Raw genomic sequence first — 16,548 nt, forward strand, 5'->3', positions numbered from 1 at the left:
CACGGACACCCCAAAACAAGGATGGGGACACAGCAAAGGGGACCCCAAACCGGGCAGCACCGGGGGGTTCGGGCCCCCCCACCCCAGAACATCATGAACGGGCCCGCAATGGGGCAGCCCCCGGATCCCCGCGCTCGGAGCAGGGTCCCCGTCCCGGCACCGCCACTCCGCAGACCCCCGCCCCCGGCGATCCCGGCTGGGGGTTAAGGCCGCCCCGGGTTCCCTGCGCCCTCCCCGGAAGGGCTCCGACGTGCACCGGGGCTGGGGAGGGGGGGGAGCCGTGGAGGGGCCCGGCCGGGCCTGCCCTCCCCCCGGGGTCATGCAGCACCGAGCGGGACGCCCCCCACCCGCCCCGGAGCCCCCGCGCCGCCTCCCGCCGTTCCTGGTACAACCGGGCCCTCCCGGGGGGCCGAGCGAGCCAGGCCCACTGCCCCGGCCCGTCGCGGCCTACCCGGGCCCAGGGACCCCGCAGCGCCAGGCCGGGCCTCGGGCTCAGGCCGGAGCCACACCGGCTCCGCGGGCGGTACCGGCGCCGGTAGCGAACACAAAGGGAGCCGGGGGCCGCGCTCCGGGCCCGGGGAGGCCTGGCCGGGCGGCGGCGCCGCGGCCCGGGGCCGAGCGCGGGGCCTCCCCCGTTGCGGGGCCTCTGGAGCCCGGTCCTGACCGCGCGGAAGCCCCCCCCGGGGCCGCCCCCCGTCCCCCGCCCCGCGCTTACCCCCGCGGCCGCCCTACGCCGACGGGCCTCGGGGCGCGGGGCGGACGGTGCTCCCCGGCGCGGCCATTTCCAGAGGAAAGTAGGTCCCGCCGCCCGCCCCCCGCCCCGCCCCGCCCGCCCCCGCCCGCCCCACCGGGGCCGCCGCGCTGCGCCCCCGGGGCCCGCGGCCGGGGCACAGGCGGGAGGGGGGGGCGCCGCGCTCGCACTACTTAGCGGCGGGGGCTCGGGCGGAGGGAGACGTTGCGGGGCCGGACGTGCGCGGCCGCGGAGGGAAGGGGGGGGTGTGTGACGGCGAGGGCCACAGCGCACGCTGCCGGGAGGGAGGGATCCCTCCGCCACGTTTAACCCCGGCAGCGCCGGGGCGGGCGTCGCGCACGTGGGCACGGCGGGGCGGAACCGGGCACGGAACAGGCCACTCCCCCCCAGAACACCCACCCCCGTGAACCGGGGCCGGAGGGAGGGGCCGAGCCCCGTGACACCGGTGCTGCTCTCGCGCTTTGCTCCCCCTTCCCCCCCCCGACAGCCCTAAGCCCCTCCCGGTACCGGGCGTCCGGGGCTACGCACACGGGGAGCCCCACGTGCGCCCCCCAGTGGGGGGGAGGACTCGGGCCCACTCGGTACCCCGCTGCCCCGAGGTGGGCACCGAGGGCAGAGACGGGGTTCGGAAAGGCAGCTCTGGGGCTGGGGGAGTGCAGAACCCTCCCTCGCCTGCACCCCAATACACTCTATGGCACCTCCTCGCACCCCCATCATTAAGCGGCAGGAATTGGCCTGGCTGGGTGCAGATGAGCCACATGGGAACCGCACACACACACCCCCCCCAGCCCACGCTGCGGGTTGGGGGGTAGACAGCTGCGGAGCCCCTCCCCGGGGGGGATGCTGAGCCCCATTCAGGCCCAATGCTTGGGTGCTAGGGGGTCCCCACAGGCTCCCTCACCCACTGCACCCCGGGGGGAGCAGGCCCCCCCAGCCTAGCTTCCGAGGGAGGGAGGTCACAGCCAAAACAAAGTTTAATTGTTCCAGCCCCGCAGCCGCGACTGCCCCGAGCGTGGCAGGACCGGCCCGCAGCCCCAAGCCGGGGCAGCACCCGCAGTCACCCGGTGCCCAGTGCATGGGGGGGGGGTTTGGACATAGACCCCTGCCCCACACCCAGCCCTTCGTGCACCCCAGTCTGTGCAAAGTGGGGGGTCCCATAGTGCAAAGTGGGATGAGGTGGCCCCAGAGCCGTTGTGCCGTGATAGAGGGGAAGGTCCCGGGGGGGGGTCACATCAGGCGGCAGCTGGTGGATGTGCCGTAGGAGTTGTCCACTCGGTCGATCTCCTCGATGATCTTCATAAAGATGCTCTTGGTCACCTGGGGACGAGGGGACACATCAGCCCCAGCGCTGCGAGGACCCAGCCCTGGCTGAGGGCACTGCCTCCCGTGCCCCAGACCTGGCTCTCCTTGGCCGAGGACTCGAGGAATATTGCCCCCCAAGACTCCGCCAGCTTCTTCCCTTCATCTGTCTTCACTTCCCGGTGGCTGACACAGCAGAGGGCAGGTGGGATGGCACCAGCTTCTTGGGGAGGGGGGACAGGGGGACAAGATTCCCAGAGCCCCCCCTTACCTCTGCAGGGACAGGTCCGCCTTGTTTCCCACCAGCACCACGGGCATGCTGCGGGAACAGGGAGGGTGAGGGGCCGACCCAGCCTGGACGCCCCCCACCCCAAGAGGGGCAGCACCTACCGCGTCTTCCCCCGGCTCTCATAGAGCTTGTTGTGAAGGGTCTTCACCACCTGGAAGCTGCGGAGAAGATGGGGAGATCCAGGCACTGCCCCCCACCAGTGTCATTCCCCCCCCCCCCGAGGGGCGCGTGTCCTCCCCTCACCTCCGCAGGGACGTCACCGAGTACACCAGGACGTAGCCGTGGATGTCGACGATGAAGGAGTGGGGCAGGATGCTGTACTCGTCCTGGGGAGGGCAGAGCCCGGTCGGGGGGGTCAAGGTCCAGCAGCCTCGAACCCCCCCGGACCCGCCAGCTCTCAGCGTTACCTGCCCGGCCGTGTCCACCAGCTGGAGCTGGAACTCGTCCTTGCCCACCACCACCATCTTGTCGTAGGCTGCGGAGGTGGCACCAGGTTAATGGGGTTCCCTGGTACCACTTCTCCCTCGTCCCCACGCTCCGAGGGTGTCTCAGCCCCCTTTGGGGCACAGTCCACAAGTGGGGACACATCAGTCCCCACCACCCGCGACCCCACGGGGGCAGCAGGAAGGGGAGGCCCCCCCTGCAGTGTGACACTTACTGCTCTCCACCGTGGGCTCGTAGCACTCCACGAACTTCCCCTCCAGGAACTGATGGGCCAAGGAGGTTTTGCCTGGGGGGGGGGACGGGGACACACAAGCACAGGGCTGGGGACGGCGTGGGGGACTCGGGGGGTCCCGAAGGGGGTGTCTGAGCTAAGCACGGCCTCACAACCCCAACGCAGGGCGGGGACCCGTCGTGCTCTGACCTCGCGGCTGCAGGAAGCACTCACGGAGCCCTCTACAGAAACCCCCCGGTGCACCCCCGTGCCATGGGGGCAGCCCCGCTCCCCACCACCCCGGGCAGGGTCCCCCCGGGGGGTACAGCCCCCCCCGCGCTCCCCGGCCCGCACTGACCCACGGCGCGGTACCCCAGGATGAGCACTTTGCGGTGGCGAACCAGCGGCATGGCCCCAGCCACGGCTGGGGGGGGGGGGGGGGGGGGGGGGGTGTGCGGGGGGCACGCGGGCGGGCGCGGAAACCAGCGTTATAAACCGCCTGCCGCGGCGCGGGGAGGCGGTGCCACCACCACTACACCGGCGGCTCCACGTGACCACAACACCTCCCGCCCGCCCGCTCTCATTGGCCAGGCGGAGGAGAAAGGGGCGGGGCCCGCAGGCCGCGCGGGGCGCTGGGGCTCCATTCATGAAAACCGGAGGGAACGGCCGGAGCCACGTGGATGGTGGCACACGCGTCCTGTGCCCCACCCTCCAGCCCCTTAGACCCCCGCGCTCGGCCATAGGGATGCTCGGACACAGGGACCCCCATCCCAGCGGCTGCACTCGGGGTGGGGTGCCTCATCCACCACAGGACCGCCATGCCCTGGAATGCCGCAGCTCACCGGGATTCCCAGACACCCCCCAATCCCAGGCAGGGCTCCACGAGGGCCACAGAGTCTCTTTATTTACCCAAATAATTAAATAGCAGGGTTCTCTGTTTCTGACACAGTCGTGGTTAGGAGCGGGCTGGGCCCTGCCCCGCGGCGCGGGCGGGAGCGCTTATATTACCATTTATAAATAGAAAAATAGACCTCTCAAGCAGAGCGAGTTAGCGGTTAGCACGGTTAGAGCCGGGCCCGGCACCCCCCAGGTGGATCCAGCATCCCCCAGGCTGGATCCGGCATCCCTCAGACTGGATTCGGCATCCCCCAGATGGGATTTGGCATCCCCTGGGCTGGATCCAGCCCTGGGGCAGGGTCTGGTTGGTGCCCAGCCTGGGCTCGACAGGCAGCAGCCCCAGCCATAGTGGTTAATAAAGTAATAAATAGCAGGAGAGCACACAGAGTCCTGTGTTCAGGGACCAGGCAGTGCTGCAGGGGCGCTCTGGGACACAGGAGACGGCTTGAGGCCAGGTCCTTGGGCCACCCCATAACACCCCATCCCAGAGACCCTGTCCTCAGCTGAGCTGAGGGCACCCCAACCTCCGCACAGGGCCGGGGGTACCCCTATCCCTCCTCCCTGGGTTCAAAGGAGGGCCAGGGCTGGAGCCCCCCATTTCCAGTGTGCAGCGTGATCTGCAGTGCAGTGACTGCGGGGGGCTGGGACCCCCTATACCTGCAGGGCCTCGTGGCCAAGCACTCCCCCAGCCAGGCGGTAGAGCAGGCGGGAGTACCAGTGCATCCCGGCCTCTGGCACCGTCCCGTTCCCAGCCTCGGCGCGCACCGGCAGCAACGAGAGGAGCCCGTGGAAGAGGCGGAGCGGGGCAAAGGCGCAATGGGCCCAGCGGTGGCTCTCCAGGACAGCGTAGCAGGATGCCAGCACCCCATTGACCAGCAGGGTCCCGTGGGAGGTGAGCGGGGCAAAGACCCCAACGCCGTCCTCCCTTGAGACCCGCAGCACCCGCGCAGGGCGCAGCCCCTGCCCACCAGCCCCATGGGCCAGCACCGCGTCCCCAGGGCGCACACGGCGGGCAAAGACGGGCAGGAAGGTGGCGTTGGCCGCCCCCCGGGCCGCAAAAACGAGGTGGGACGGGGTGAGGAGCAGCCGGCGCGCAGGGCTGGCCGTTTCGATGGCCACAAAGGAGGCACGTTGGTCCAGATCACGGTCAAGAAAGAGCAGAACCTCGGTGGGCACCAGGCGCCCACCCGGCTCCGCACCCAGGATCCAGTCGCCCTGGCGCAGGTCAGCCAAGCCTCGGCGCTCGCCGCTCTGCAGCGTCACGGTGGCGTGGCCTGGGAAGCAGCCGCCGGTACGGATGGCCAGCGAGTTATCTGGGTGGGTGGGGAAAGCCGTGGGTGCCCTGTCCCCGCTGGCCACCTCCACAAGGGAAATGGCCACGAATGGAGCCACCCCCCGCCCCGTCCGTCCCCAAAACCACCCCCGGAACAAAGCCGGTATTTTCCGAACACCCCCAGTTCCTGCGCTGCTCCCGGGGCGCTGCAGGGCCCCTTTGTCCGCCCTGCACTGACGCCCTTTGTTCGGGGCTGGCGACGGTGACATTTACGGGCACTTTCACTTTCTGTCGATTGTCATTTCTGGGCCGGATGGGGGTTGGCGGCTGGAGCGGCTGCGGGGCTGTGGGACTGGGAGCAGTGGGGCTGCGGGGCTGGGAGCAGTGGGGCTGGGAGCTGTTGGGCTGCAAGGGCTGGGAGCTGTGGGGCTGGGAGCTGCAGGGCTATGGGGCTGGAAGCAGTGAGGCTGCAGGGCTGGGGGCCAGACATGGGCTGAACCCACTGGTGCTGGACACAAACCAGAGCAGGGCTGCATCCCACATGTTTCAGGGATGCCAAGGGGAAGCAGAGGAAGCTGAGGGGCTGTGATGCTGATGGGGATGGCAGCCCCCCTACCTATGTGGTACCTGCTCTAACAGAGACGTGGATGTGCGCCTTGGACTCATAGTAGACCCAGTCGAAGCCGGCTTCCACGGCCAGGCGTGCCAGCATGCCATACTTGTGCCGGTCCCGGTCGGATGTGGTGATGTCCAGTGCACGGCCCTCGTAGTGCAGGGAGTCAGGGAGGTGGTGCCCGTCCTCATCCCAGCCCTCTGTCACCCGCAGCTTCACCCCAGGCCACATGTTCATCACTGCGATGGCCAAAGAGTTCACCCGCTCCTTGCAGCGCTGCCGGGGGGACCAGCACAGGTGTCACCCCAAGCCCCTGGCAGTGCCAGGTACCACAAACACAGATGGACACCAGGCCTGCAGAGGCTTGGGGAGATCTCGAACAGGCCCCCATGGGCACAGAAACGGGCACAGCAGAGATGCCTTCCTCCCGCCAGGGTGCAGGTTAAACATTAACATGCCCTGCGGTCCCGTGGTGTGCAGGCAGCCAGGCAGAACGGGCAGGGGACGGGATGCGGACAGGGATGGTGTCACCTTCCCCGCAGCACTGGCCGTGACTGATTAACACGGGGGAGCTGTGGGGCAGAGATGGGGGTGCAGCAGACCCTGAAGCCTGAGTCCCTGAGCAGCACTGTGGGGAGCTCAGCGCCGGCTTGGAGGGGGTGCACCGGGGGGCTCGGACCCAGTGCCCAGAGCCGAGGTGATGGTGAGGGCTCCAAGGCAGCACTGGCATGGGCTGTGGGGCTCAGAGCTCCCCCAGTCCGGTGAGGTCACAGCGTCCCTTCGCAGCCCGGTCCCCCTGCTCCCCCGTGCAATAAAGCGGCTCCCGGGAGAGTGGGGCCGGGGGGGCGGCAGCGGCGGGGGGGCAGGAATGTGCCCGGCCCGGCCCGGCCCGGCGACAATGGGCTCCTTCCAGCCCGGAGCTGACCTCAGGCTCCGGGAATGCCGGAGCGGCCACAAAGGGCCCTTTCAGCCGCCCGCACCCCGGGGCGGCCCCGCGCCCCGGCCTTGCCGCCCCGGCCCCGCCGCCCCGGCCCGCGGGAGCCGCCGCCGCCGCCGCCTGGACCACTCGCAGCATCCCAAATCTCCATGGCGACCGCGGAGCCGGCCCTCGCCATGGCAACCGTGAGCATCCCGGCGGGGCGAGGCGCGGCGCATCCCGGGCTCTCGGCGCCCTGGATTCCCCTCACCCCGCCCCGGGCACACGGTTACCGGGGCCGCCCCCTCCCCGCTGCCCGCCCCACCGGCACCGCCCCGTTAATCCCCGACGGCGGCTCCTTAATGCCCAGCGCGGTGTGACCGCACCATCGTCCCGGGCCGCTAGTGCTGCCGGCCCCGAGGTGGGTCGGACCCTGCACCCCGGGAGGGTCGGTGCCGCCAGGGGAGGATCGCTGCGCTCCCACCCGCCTCCCCGCCGCCAGCACGTCCCCGTACCCCCGGGAGCGAGGCCGGACCGGGCGCAGCCCCCACCTCGGTCATGAGCCGGTCCGCGCCCGTGTTCTCCTCGTCCTTGAAGATGATGTCGGGGTTGTAGTTGGGCACCAGGTCCCTGAAGCGCTCCGAGCCCCGCAGCACTTTGCCCTCCGCCTTCCCGCTCGCCCCCAGCGTCTGCTCGGGCACGTTGGGCACGAACTGCTTGTAGAGCAGCGGCGAGAGCTGCCTCCGCCCCAGCCGCCGCCGCCCCACCGGGCCCCGGCCCGGCCCGCAGCCCAGCGCCGGTGCGGTCAGCAGGCAGGCGGCGAGGCCGAGCAGGCCAAGGGCGAGCGGGCTCCGCCGGGGCATCCTGGCCACCGACCCCCGCTGCCGACACCGGCCCCGCTCAGTCGCCGGGGGCACGGGCGGCCGGGGGGGGCATGGTCCCGCTGGGGCGGCCCCGGGGCTTTTAGAGGGTCGCGGTGCCAGGGGCGGGTCGGTGCCGTTTCCTTCTCACACCCACGGCCCCGTCGCCGCTGAGGGATCCGCGGCCGCCCGGAACGATTGACCCCCCCGCCCTCCCCGGTGCCGCCACCCACTGGGGGCGCAGCACCCGGGCACCGGGACGGCGCCCCCGCAGCCGGCTCCGCACCCAGGGGCCCGTCACCCTCGCGCCTGGCGCCGCACCCCTCGACACAGACCGAGCCCCGGGGAACGTGCTCCTCCCGCTTCGTCCCGGTACCGGGCACCAGGCACCGGCGCCCCTCGCCCCGAACTCGCCTCCTCTTGCCGGCTGAGCCCTGCTCTCTGGTAGCGGCTCCTCTCTCCGCTCCCCGCACGGCCCTCCGGTACCGAGACACCCTTATTCCGGTCGCAACGCGGCGCTTCTGGTCCCGGGACCCTTCTCCTATCCTGTCACCGCCTCTCGGGACCGGGACGCCCCCTCTCCTGGCGCCTGCCCCGGTCCCGGCTGCTCCTCTTACCGGGGACACCCGTTATTCTAACGCTGCACCGCCGGTACAGGCACCTGCTCCGCTCCCTGGCACAGCCCCGCTCCCGGGACCTGCTTCCTGGCAATGCCCCGGACCCCGTGTTCAGTCCGACCCCCGGTACCGGTGCCCGCTCCTGGCAGAGCCCCGGTACCGGCTCCCCTGGGTGCCGGTCTGCACCGAGCGCTGCCTAGGCCGGCTGTTCCCACCTGCGACCGCTCGGCTCCGGTCCTGGGCAGCCCCGCCTCGGACCCGGCCCCCGAGAGCGGCGGCAACTGCGGCCACATCCCCCGGGGCCGCCCCCGCCGCGCTGCCCTGCCCCGCACGGACTGTCCGTGCCCCGGGACAGAGTTCCCCCGCCGGGACCGGGTCGGCGGGGATGGAGGCACCCCCGGGGCTGGGACCTCGCTCTCCCAGGAACGGAGGCACCTCCAGAAGCAGCTCCCCTCACCCCGCGCCAGGACCTTGCCCTCCTCGGGACTGCGTTCGTGCCCCCCAGCATCCCCCAACACCGCGGAGAAGCACCCAAAGATGCCGGGACTCCGTCGAGGGCAGGAGGCAGCAAGGCAGCAGCAGGGTGGTGGAGGGTTGGGAAGGGGCCGGGGGGGTTGGGCCCGGCCCCCTGCTGCTGCCCCAGTGCCAGCCCGGGGTGACTGGGAGCGGAGCAGGTCGCGGGGAAATCGCGGGCACCGATGGCCTCATTTCCTGCAATATAAAGCAGGCTTCCTGCGCTTCCTGCCCGGCCCCGGCCGGGTGGGGGGGTCGCGGGGGGGGCCGGACCCCCCAGCCCCGCGGGGGGGGGTCGCCCTGGCTCAGCCCCAGCCAGGGCAGGATGGGTGGGGGGGGAAACCAGTTCCTGGGGCAGTTTCCTCTTCAGCTGCATGACACCCCCAGCCCAGGGGGGCAGGGACCGACCCCCCCCGGGCCCCTCAGACCATCCCTTCCCGCACCCCAAAGCGGTCGGTGCCCCCCAAGGCTGCTGCTCCCAACTTCAGCTCTACCTCGAAGGAGCTCCTTAACCCCAGCCAGGATGAAGCTCAATATTGAGGGAGCATGGGCAGGATTGAGGCCCCTCACGGGCAGCCCCCCCCCCTCCCCCCCCGGGCTCAGGGTAAATAAACCCCTGCAAATGTAGGTATTTCTGTACAAAAAAAAAGGAGACTCTTTATTGCTCCAACCAAGTTCGATGGTAACAGAGACCTGACAGACTCATCACACCATGGGGGGCTCAACCCCAGCCCCGCTCCTCCCTTGGGGAGGCCAAAGGCCTGGAGTTGGAGGACAACCAGTGTCCCCCCCTAGTGTGACACGGGGTGATTCTGGGCATGGAGGGACCACGCGACCCTCCTCATAGTGACTCTATGATGCTTTTACATGAGGTATGTAAACGGGACAGGGGGGAGCTGCTGCCAGCGCAGCTCCAGGGCAGGCTGTGACAAGGACGCGGCTCAAGGCCAAGGCTCAGCAACGCAGCTGGAAACGGGCAGCTCCCCCCTGCAGAGCCTCAGCCCTCCCCGGGGGGGCTCCAATGTCCCTGAAGCACCATTGGGACCGTGCAGTGACAGAGGGTGGCACGTCCCTGTCCCCAGCACTAGCAGGGCTGGGTGAGGCGCCGGGAGCACGGCATAGGCAGAGGCAGCTTGTGCAGACCTGGGCAGAGGGAGAGGGTAAGAGGCGGGGCGCGGGGCGCGGGGGGGAAGACAGTACACAACTCCCACCCCAGCCCCGTGTCCCCCCCTCACCGAAGGCGTGGATGAGCTCGGCCTGGACGGCCCATGACACCCTCTTGACCAGGCAGAGGGTGGTGAGGGCCGCGAAGCCCATGTTGTACAGGAACACGATGTAGAAGTTCCCCAACCAGTTGAAGCGGCCAAAGTCCCCCAGGAGGTCGAAACGGGTGATCCCTGCGTGGGGCAGGGGGTAGTCAGGGCATGTGGGGACACCCAGGGCTGGGCTCACCCTAGTTCCCCCCACAGGACTCACCCAGTGTCCTGGAGAAGACAGGCAGGGCCGAGCTGAGCACCAGCAGTGAGACGCAGTTCCCGATGATCTGAGGCAGGGAAAGGAGAGTTCGGGAGGGCAGTGCTGGGGAACGCGGACCCAGTGCTGGAGCCCCATAGGGACTCTGTGCCTGTGGTATCTGGATGGGGACACACACAGAAAGCCCATTGTTCCCACCTTGGTGAGAGGGGTGTCCTGGCGCACTGGAAGCAGGCGGGTGAACAGCGGAGAGCTGTAGAAGCCCACAACAGAGGAGACCATCAGGTACCTGCGAGGGGTGTTAAGGAGGAGAACGGGCAACCCTGGGGACAGCGCTGGGGCCACAAGTGCCCGCTGGAAGGATACAGGATGAGGATGACCTGGAGGGCAGCTCCAAAGGAGCCGAAGATGGAGAAGGAGACCCGGCCAAGGGAGGTGTCCTGCTGGGAGAGGAGGAGATTGTGGGACCGATCCCATAGGACACACTCTTCTCCATCCCATCATCTCCCCCGAGTACCTGGATGCCCCGTGGCATCACGGCATCATCCAGCATCAGCTCCAGGACATGGAAGCAGACGATGAGCACAGAGGTGCCCTGAGAGGAGCAGGGAGGGGTTGAGGATGGTTGGGGGCAACCAGGACGAGCTTCAGCTCCCCTGGCGCACAGGGACACTCACAGTCAGCGCCAGGAGGCCCAGCATGGCCAGGGGGTAGCCCAGGTTCCTCTGCCAGGGAGATGCTTGGTGCCGCAGCTCTGGGGGGGGGGGGGGGGATATGAGAGGAGTGAGAGGGGAGCACAAACCCCAGCTCAGGGCAGCAGATTGATGGGTGTCAGTACAGGGGGTTACAGTTCCCACCCTCTCGGGGAACTGGTGCTCCCAGTGCCAAGCTGGAGGGAGCTGGTTCTCCCTCAGGCTCCTCACCCAGCTTCCGCCTCTTGCTCCGGATGGTGAAGAGCTGCTCCTGCAGCAGCTCTATGTTCAAGTTGAGCCAGCAGGAAGCTTTACCTGCCAGGGAGGAGATGCTGAGGGGCTGGAGGGCAGAGGGGCCCCCATCCACGCTGAGAGCTCCCCCCCCCCCAGGTTAGTGTCTGTGCTGGGCACCCACCAGAGCAGATCCTGCGGGACACAGTGGCTTCCTCCAGCCTTGTGCAGCTCAACTGCTCGTCCAGGTCTTCCAGGAGCTGGGGATGGGTGAGGAGCCCATGAGCAGCAGGCAGGAGGGGGGTGGGTGCACCCTGCACCCGGGATGTGGGACCAGGCACCCCCGGGGGGGTCACAACACCTTACCCAGGGCTTCACCAGCAGCTGCCCCATGACAGTAAACATGGTGGAGAGGCCAAAGGGGGTGCACACTGCAGTGAGAGGAGAGGATGAGGGGGGACCCAGCATCTTACCCCTCCCTGCACCCCCATAACAGGCCGGGATAAGGGCTGGACCCTGCACCCAGCCAGGCACCCATGGGACCAGCACCCAGCCCAGAACATGCCACAACCCAGGACTCACGCAGCAGCAGCAGCACTCCAAAGAGCGAGATGCAGGAGTAGAGGTAGGGCAGGTAGTATTCCCAGAGGTCTGTGGACATGGCAGGGTCAGGCCAGCTGCACCAGGTATCTCTTCTTCCCTTCAAGGCCTGGTCCTGCCCTGCTGGAGCTCCATGAGCTCCAGGCACTCCGGCTGCACCCACCATAGAGTGACTGACGACTGGCCGCGTTGTTGCCCATGATGGCAGAGGCCACCCAGACCATACCCAGCACCAGCAGCGTCAGCAGCAGAAGCACCACTGAGGTCTCGTACACCCTGGCCATAATGCCCTGTGGGAGCAGGGTTAGTGAGGGGCCGGGGACAGGGGGGGACAAGGGGGAACACCACACCCACCTTCTTGGATCCTGCAAAGCCCTCGGACTCGGTGAAAAAGTAGGCAAAGGGCATGAGGAAGACAAGGGACAGATTGGAGAAGAGGAAGACCAAGTTCCAGAGGCCTGGAGAAGAGGAAGACAAGAGCGGGGTGAGCTCCTGGGGTGGAAGACCCTGCCCCACAGCCCTTGGGGCATCCTGCAGCCACCCTGTGCACCCACCATGGACAAGGGACCCATTGAGCCACTGGATGTAATAGTTGCGGGGGAAGGAGAGCAGCACCTCATTGCTGATGATGGAGAAGGGCAGGAGGAGGACAGCACCCAGTGCCACAGCCAGGGTGAAGGTGCAAAGCCCCAGCCTGTGGGTGCGACCAATGTCAGCTCCCATGGTCACCAGACACCACAGGATGGGGGGCCCTGGTATCCCAGCTCAGGAGGAAGCGTCAGATGGGCAGGAACTTACGCGATCCTGTTGACAGCAGCATCCTCATCATCGTGCTCTGAAGAGGGGAACATCCCAAACCATTTGGGCTGAGGGAGGCTTCACTCCTGCCCATCCCAGTGCTGCAGAAACCCTCTTGGGGTGGTCTGGGCTCTGCTCCTGTCCCATTGCACCCAGGGTTCCCGGGGGGGTGATGAGGAACAAGCCCTGGGGAGGCTGAACACAGCTCCAGCAGCTCCCACTCTCCTACCTGCTGCGAAGTCCGTGTGCTTCTTGAAGTGGGTTATAATGAAGTGGCAGAGGATGTAGAGGCTGGTGAAGAGCAGGGTGCAGATCTGCAGGCAGAGGAGTGCAGGCAGTGCAGGCAGGGATGGGGGCTCACCCATGGGTGCCCACAGGCTGCCACAGCACCCAGACCGGGGGACTCAGGACAGGCTGGAGCCCACAGCTCCTGCCCCGCCGGCTCCAGCGCCATAGGAGCAGCCTTGAAGCAGGCACCAGGGCCGCTGCAGTAGCGCTGCTGCCCCTGCTTGCGGCATGCGGGGAATGCGGTGACCTTTCATCCCGACAGGTACGCAGCAGCACAGGGAAAGGTCTCCTGAACCTGCCACCTTGGCACGGGTGGAGCGGGGCACCTGCAGCACAGCTGGTGGGGGCACAGGGAGCCCCAGGAGGTGGCCCAGTCCAGAGGGTTCTCCCGTCCCTGCTTGCACCCAGGGACCCCCAACACCTCCTGCACCCAGGGAGGTCGGGCTGGATGAGCTCCACACTGGCTGTGCTGAACCAAGAGTTCCTCAGGGTGGGTTTGGGAAGCTCCTGGCCAAGGTGGTCCCTGACACCTCCTCATCCTGGAGGACCCTCAGGAGACACTGGGCCGAGGACACCCGTGTCATCCCCATCCCAGAGCCCACTGCAGCAGAGCAGGACCTGAGACAGAGGCCTAGCCTCCCTGCATTGTGCCTATGTTCTGGGGAGGCTCCTTCCTGGTGACACCAAGTGTTGGCCCGGGGGCAGTGACAGAGCCAGGGGCCTTGCCCGGGTCTAACACACTGCACCCTGGCACTCTCCCAGGGACTCTCTGGTGGGGCAGGCATGGCCCAGCACCGGGGCTCCAGCAACTTCATTGCCTCCGGGACAGGGCCAATAGAGAGGTCACATCGGGGTGCAAGGTCACGGCCCAGACCGGGACCCTCTATCCATGGGGCACATGGCAGCCCACAGTGCTTTGGCACTGATAAGGGCAGGGTGTGGGGCACAGCGCCAGCCGAGCCGCAGAGCTACCGCCCTTCCAAAGCGGGGGACTCCGGGCTCCGAGACCCTACCCGCAGCTCCTTGCCACACCGGGCCCATTCCCCCGCCCCTCACCGCGGAGCCCTCGTACTCACGATGCACTCGCGGACCCGCTCATGGAAGAGCTGCTCCCGCAGGGCCAGCGCGTCCTGCTCCGTAGAGGCCATGGTGTGGCAGCATGGCCGGGCCAGCGGCGGCGGGACGGGGCGGGACGGGCAGCAGCACCCGGTGCTACCGACGCTACCCCGAGGAGCGCCGCGCCTGACCCCGCCCTCCACGTCCGGTACCTCGTTACAATGTATCCGTGCCCCCACGTCCCGAAAGAGCCCCGCTAGGCCCCGCCCCTTCCCGCCCATTGGCCCGGGGAGTAAATGAAGCGCCTCTCATTGGTGGAAGCAGAGCCTCTCATTGGTTGAGCCGAGGCAGCTCTGGAGGGAGCCCAGGGCACCCTTCCCACCCCATAGCACCAAGGGAGAAGAGGAGCATAAGGGCTATGCAGAGCACAGCACCCAGCAGGAGCCCCATCATTCCCAGCCCCTGGCTGGGCAGACAATAGGGACAGTCTGTTCCCATGGTCTGGGGCCAGGCGCTGACACAGAGGGTTTGTATCCAACACAGGGGCAGCCTCTCTTAAAGCCTTTTATTCACAGACATGGTACAGACACATGGAAAATCGACATGATCTCACTGGAGAACATGAGCCTGGAGCAGCGCAGGCCCCCCCCCTCGCAGGGCTGGACCCCACCCAGTGCACAAGGAAGCTGCAGTGTTTGAAGCAGACATTTTGTGGACATGCTACAGCGACAGAAGGAACCTGGCGTTCAGTATTCCTCCCCTTCCTCCTCTCCCTCCCCTTCCACAGAATCCACCCCCACCTCCTCGTAATCCTTCTCCAGCGCAGCCATGTCCTCCCGGGCCTCTGAGAACTCACCCTCCTCCATGCCCTCCCCCACATACCAGTGCACAAAGGCTCTCTTGGCGTACATCAGGTCGAACTTGTGGTCCAGGCGGGCCCAGGCCTCGGCGATGGCCGTGGTGTTGCTCAGCATGCACACCGCGCGCTGCACCTTGGCCAGGTCCCCGCCGGGCACCACCGTCGGGGGCTGGTAGTTGATGCCCACCTTGAAACCGGTGGGGCACCAGTCCACAAACTGGATGCTACGCTTGGTCTTGATGGTGGCGATGGCGGCATTGACATCCTTGGGCACCACGTCCCCGCGGTACAGCAGGCAGCACGCCATGTACTTGCCGTGCCGCGGGTCGCACTTCACCATCTGGTTGGCCGGCTCAAAGCAGGCGTTGGTGATCTCAGCCACTGAGAGCTGCTCATGGTAAGCCTTCTCAGCTGAGATGACAGGGGCATAGGTGGCCAGAGGGAAGTGGATGCGGGGGTACGGCACCAGGTTGGTCTGGAACTCCGTCAGGTCGACATTCAGGGCCCCATCAAAGCGCAGGGAGGCTGTGATGGAGGACACGATCTGGCTGATGAGGCGGTTTAGGTTGGTGTAGGTGGGCCTCTCGATGTCCAGGTTGCGGCGGCAGATGTCATAGATGGCCTCGTTGTCCACCATGAAGGCACAGTCGGAGTGCTCCAGGGTGGTGTGGGTGGTGAGGATGGAGTTGTAGGGCTCCACCACGGCCGTGGAGACCTGTGGGGCCGGGTAGATGGAGAACTCCAGCTTGGACTTCTTGCCATAGTCGACAGAGAGGCGCTCCATGAGCAGGGAGGTGAAGCCTGAGCCGGTGCCACCCCCAAAGCTGTGGAAGACCAGGAAACCCTGCAGCCCTGTGCACTGGTCAGCCTGGAAGAAGGGAAAAGGAAATAAGACTGATCCATCAGTAATTCTGGGTTTAAGTGGCTACCAAGTCACCCAGGATGGCAAATATTCACCCAAGGACGTCTGCTTTTGGGACACTGCTCATAACCAGTTGGTCAAGAAAAAACAGAGATTCAAACAGAAACCTCCAAGACCTTACTAAAAGGATGAAATAAGTAAGAGTACAAATAAGCTGTATTCCCCACATTGCATTCCCAGGGCAGCTCTACCTTCCTGTCTGGAGCTTGCTGGGTCCTGAAGGGGATTCAAAGCCCAGGAGGAGGGGGGAGGGGCTTATCCCACCCAGGTTGGTACGCACCAGCTTGCGGATGCGATCTAGGACCAGGTCGATGATCTCCTTCCCGATGGTGTAGTGCCCACGGGCATAGTTGTTGGCCGCATCCTCCTTGCCCGTGATGAGCTGCTCGGGGTGGAAGAGCTGCCGGTATGTCCCCGTGCGCACCTCATCTGTGGGGAGAGCCCGTTAGCGTCTGTTGGCCTGTGAAGTCCGGACCCCTCCCCAGCCCCGGCCCACACTCACCGATCACCGTGGGCTCCAGGTCCACGAAGACAGCACGGGGCACGTGCTTGCCGGCACCCGTCTCGCTGAAGAAGGTGTTGAAGGAGTCGTCCCCGCCACCGATGGTCTTGTCACTGGGCATCTGCCCGTCGGGCTGGATGCCGTGCTCCAGGCAGTACAGCTCCCAGCAGGCATTGCCGATCTGCACGCCTGCTTGGCCAACGTGGATGGAGATGCACTCGCGCTGCGGGGACACATCAGGGGGGAGTCACTGCCATGCTCAGCCCCAGCAGTGGTTGTGTCGCAGCTCCGGGCAGATCCAATTGAAAGCCAGGAGCTCATTATGGGATGGATGTTGGGGGGTCCTTTTATGTGTGGTGGAGGGGACAAAATGCGTGTTTGGGGAGAAACTGGAGCAACCATTTGGTCACCATCACCCGCATCAGGCCTTTGCCTGCTCCCAAA

General features: G+C 67.1%; 4 protein-coding genes across 7 annotated transcripts; all 4 read right to left on the reverse strand.

The window, feature by feature from the left end:
• Nucleotides 1-1,921: 1,921 nt before the first annotated feature.
• Nucleotides 1,922-3,434, reverse strand: RHEBL1 (RHEB like 1). The gene is made up of 8 exons (XM_057406721.1): nt 3,353-3,434; nt 2,998-3,069; nt 2,747-2,814; nt 2,583-2,665; nt 2,441-2,497; nt 2,322-2,369; nt 2,149-2,236; nt 1,922-2,068 (listed from the first exon to the last, which is right to left on the reverse strand). Exons 1-8 carry the CDS (start codon nt 3,402-3,404, stop codon nt 1,979-1,981), a joined length of 558 nt encoding a protein of 185 aa, XP_057262704.1. The 5' UTR covers nt 3,405-3,434; the 3' UTR covers nt 1,922-1,978.
• A 987-nt stretch (nt 3,435-4,421) lies between these two features.
• Nucleotides 4,422-7,844, reverse strand: DHH (desert hedgehog signaling molecule). Its single transcript, XM_057406719.1, has 3 exons — nt 7,245-7,844; nt 5,792-6,053; nt 4,422-5,204 (listed from the first exon to the last, which is right to left on the reverse strand). The coding sequence occupies exons 1-3, from the start codon at nt 7,554-7,556 to the stop codon at nt 4,543-4,545; spliced, it is 1,236 nt and encodes a 411-aa protein (XP_057262702.1). The 5' UTR covers nt 7,557-7,844; the 3' UTR covers nt 4,422-4,542.
• A 1,648-nt stretch (nt 7,845-9,492) lies between these two features.
• LMBR1L (limb development membrane protein 1 like) lies at nt 9,493-13,963 on the reverse strand. Of its 4 annotated transcripts, XM_057406718.1 has the most exons (17): nt 13,842-13,928; nt 12,707-12,791; nt 12,478-12,514; nt 12,234-12,373; nt 12,034-12,137; nt 11,843-11,969; nt 11,662-11,730; nt 11,446-11,510; nt 11,264-11,339; nt 11,080-11,163; nt 10,834-10,910; nt 10,674-10,751; nt 10,523-10,596; nt 10,355-10,445; nt 10,160-10,226; nt 9,919-10,080; nt 9,673-9,826 (listed from the first exon to the last, which is right to left on the reverse strand). In XM_057406718.1, exons 1-17 carry the CDS (start codon nt 13,911-13,913, stop codon nt 9,768-9,770), a joined length of 1,467 nt encoding a protein of 488 aa, XP_057262701.1. In that variant the 5' UTR covers nt 13,914-13,928; the 3' UTR covers nt 9,673-9,767. The 4 variants fall into 4 exon arrangements, 3 of the variants coding, with proteins under 3 accessions (XP_057262699.1, XP_057262700.1, XP_057262701.1); XM_057406716.1 differs by lacking the exon at nt 10,355-10,445 and having other exon boundaries at nt 9,493-9,826; nt 10,446-10,599; nt 13,842-13,963; XM_057406717.1 differs by lacking the exon at nt 10,355-10,445 and having other exon boundaries at nt 9,493-9,826; nt 10,446-10,596.
• Nucleotides 13,964-14,348: 385 nt separating this feature from the next.
• On the reverse strand, nt 14,349-16,342 carry LOC130597830 (tubulin alpha-1B chain-like). Its single transcript, XM_057406722.1, has 3 exons — nt 16,105-16,342; nt 15,883-16,031; nt 14,349-15,548 (listed from the first exon to the last, which is right to left on the reverse strand). The coding sequence occupies exons 1-3, from the start codon at nt 16,223-16,225 to the stop codon at nt 14,568-14,570; spliced, it is 1,251 nt and encodes a 416-aa protein (XP_057262705.1). The 5' UTR covers nt 16,226-16,342; the 3' UTR covers nt 14,349-14,567.
• Between the last annotated feature and the right edge of the window lie 206 nt (nt 16,343-16,548).

This window comes from Pezoporus wallicus, unplaced genomic scaffold (genome assembly GCF_028554395.1).
Source record: "Pezoporus wallicus isolate ANWC-B61680 ecotype Strahan unplaced genomic scaffold, APGP_CSIRO_Pwel_v1 contig_14269, whole genome shotgun sequence".
In the NCBI taxonomy this organism is placed as follows: domain Eukaryota; kingdom Metazoa; phylum Chordata; class Aves; order Psittaciformes; family Psittacidae; genus Pezoporus; species Pezoporus wallicus.

Excerpts from the sequence above, each read along its gene's own strand:
- RHEBL1 (XM_057406721.1), bottom strand. The coding sequence starts at position 3,404 with ATGCCGCTGGTTCGCCACCGCAAAGTGCTCATCCTGGGGTACCGCGCC. Across the intron at positions 2,666-2,746 it reads TGGTGGACACGGCCGGGCAG|GACGAGTACAGCATCCTGCC; the intron begins GTAACGCTGAGA and ends TGCCCTCCCCAG. Across the intron at positions 2,069-2,148 it reads CCTCGGCCAAGGAGAGCCAG|GTGACCAAGAGCATCTTTAT; the intron begins GTCTGGGGCACG and ends CCTCGTCCCCAG.
- DHH (XM_057406719.1), bottom strand. The coding sequence starts at position 7,556 with ATGCCCCGGCGGAGCCCGCTCGCCCTTGGCCTGCTCGGCCTCGCCGCC. Across the intron at positions 6,054-7,244 it reads CGGACCGGCTCATGACCGAG|CGCTGCAAGGAGCGGGTGAA; the intron begins GTGGGGGCTGCG and ends TCCCCCCGGCAG. Across the intron at positions 5,205-5,791 it reads CCACGTCTCTGTTAGAGCAG|ATAACTCGCTGGCCATCCGT; the intron begins GTACCACATAGG and ends CCACCCACCCAG.
- LOC130597830 (XM_057406722.1), bottom strand. The coding sequence starts at position 16,225 with ATGCCCAGTGACAAGACCATCGGTGGCGGGGACGACTCCTTCAACACC. Across the intron at positions 16,032-16,104 it reads CCTGGAGCCCACGGTGATCG|ATGAGGTGCGCACGGGGACA; the intron begins GTGAGTGTGGGC and ends CTCTCCCCACAG. Across the intron at positions 15,549-15,882 it reads TAGATCGCATCCGCAAGCTG|GCTGACCAGTGCACAGGGCT; the intron begins GTGCGTACCAAC and ends CCCTTCTTCCAG.
- LMBR1L (XM_057406716.1), bottom strand. The coding sequence starts at position 13,913 with ATGGCCTCTACGGAGCAGGACGCGCTGGCCCTGCGGGAGCAGCTCTTC. Across the intron at positions 10,081-10,159 it reads TGTCTTCTCCAGGACACTGG|GGATCACCCGTTTCGACCTC; the intron begins GTGAGTCCTGTG and ends TGCCCCACGCAG. Across the intron at positions 9,827-9,918 it reads CGAGCTCATCCACGCCTTCG|GTCTGCACAAGCTGCCTCTG; the intron begins GTGAGGGGGGGA and ends CCCTCTGCCCAG.